The sequence below is a fragment of the Cynara cardunculus genome (genome assembly GCF_001531365.2).
Source record: "Cynara cardunculus var. scolymus isolate 2C chromosome LG 1, CcrdV1, whole genome shotgun sequence".
In the NCBI taxonomy this organism is placed as follows: Eukaryota; Viridiplantae; Streptophyta; class Magnoliopsida; order Asterales; family Asteraceae; genus Cynara; species Cynara cardunculus.
In genome coordinates this window covers 42,942,062-42,943,282 of record NC_037528.1, presented here as the reverse complement: position 1 = coordinate 42,943,282, position 1,221 = coordinate 42,942,062, and the positions used below count along the sequence as shown (strand labels likewise).

Below are 1,221 nucleotides of genomic sequence, written 5' to 3'. Positions count from 1 at the left end.
TACATGTAAGGGGACTTAGTGGTGTAAGGCGACCTGGCCCGCAACCAAGATCGCATCGAAAATCGTCTGCGTCTCTGATTTAGTATCACATGTGTATCATATGTGAAAATAATAGTATCACATTTGATTGTCTATATTAAAAAGATGTTCTCACGTTCTCGTAAAATAAAGATGTTCTCATTTGAACCCTTCCTTCTATATATATATATATATATATATATATATATGCAAGAATGACTCAAAAGTGTTTGAAAAGTACTTGATAAATACCTACAACAGCTATGGATCACTAGTCAAACTCTCCTACAATATACCAACTATATAAACCACAATAACTAGTACAGAAAGCTAAAGGAGTTATAATTGCACACCTAAGATTGTCAAATATACACCTACGTCTTAATATCATTCTTCTAACGCACATCAACATCAAGAGCAATTTTTATATTTTCAATATATGATTTGACTTGATTTTGATTTACATAGGTGTGTATAGCGTACATATATGGAGATAACACAAGCAAATGGGTCAAGTCAGGTACCTGGTTGTACTTCATTCAAGCGAGCGAGTTCTTTTTCCCATTTTAACCCTAACATCTGACGTCCAAATGGTACGATCAGGTTATACCGAAAAACCTGCCACATTCATCATTTGTATTAGCACTTCTGTGACGATCTAAAATGTAGTACTGAAACATATTCATACGCTGCAATATATATATATATATATATATATGCACATGAAACATATGATGGTATTAATTACATTTGCATCCATAAGTTTCCTCTAATTTGTTTTCTTAGAGAATATTATAGATGTTTGATTGTTGTTTTCCCGTTGACAACGTGTCTGGCCCAACTTACGCACACCTCAACTAGTCCCATGAGACCTTTCATAGCAACTAGATAAATTGCCGGTGGCTTTGCAGGGACTTGAACTGACATCGTGACCTATAGGAAGTATATATGGTGTTTACCTATTACAAAATTCACGACTAGGGATCAAAAGGAGTATACATGTTTTTGAGTAATCATTTGGATGCACATAAGTTAGCTTATAAGCTAACTTATTCATAAGCTACTTGAAGTAGCTTATGATGAACTCTTTGACACTTTTCTAATTATAACCCTAATTAGTATTAATTATTAATTCATAAATAAATATTAATTATTCATAAAATTAACTAAAAATTATTAATTAATTTTAATTTTACATTATTA

At 31.9% G+C, this 1,221-nt stretch overlaps 1 protein-coding gene across 2 annotated transcripts in view; it reads right to left on the bottom strand.

Moving 5' to 3' along the window:
* Positions 1–336: 336 nt before the first annotated feature.
* Positions 337–1,221, bottom strand: part of LOC112528988 (dnaJ homolog subfamily C member 28-like) — a 4,446-nt gene continuing 3,561 nt past the window's right edge. The window contains exon 3 of one of the 2 annotated variants that reach the window (XM_025140077.1): positions 337–636. In XM_025140077.1, coding sequence (XP_024995845.1) covers positions 535–636 — 102 coding nt within the window. In that variant the 3' untranslated portion in view covers positions 337–534. The remainder of the gene's footprint in view (positions 637–1,221) is intronic. The other variant, XM_025140073.1, reaches the window with a different exon arrangement.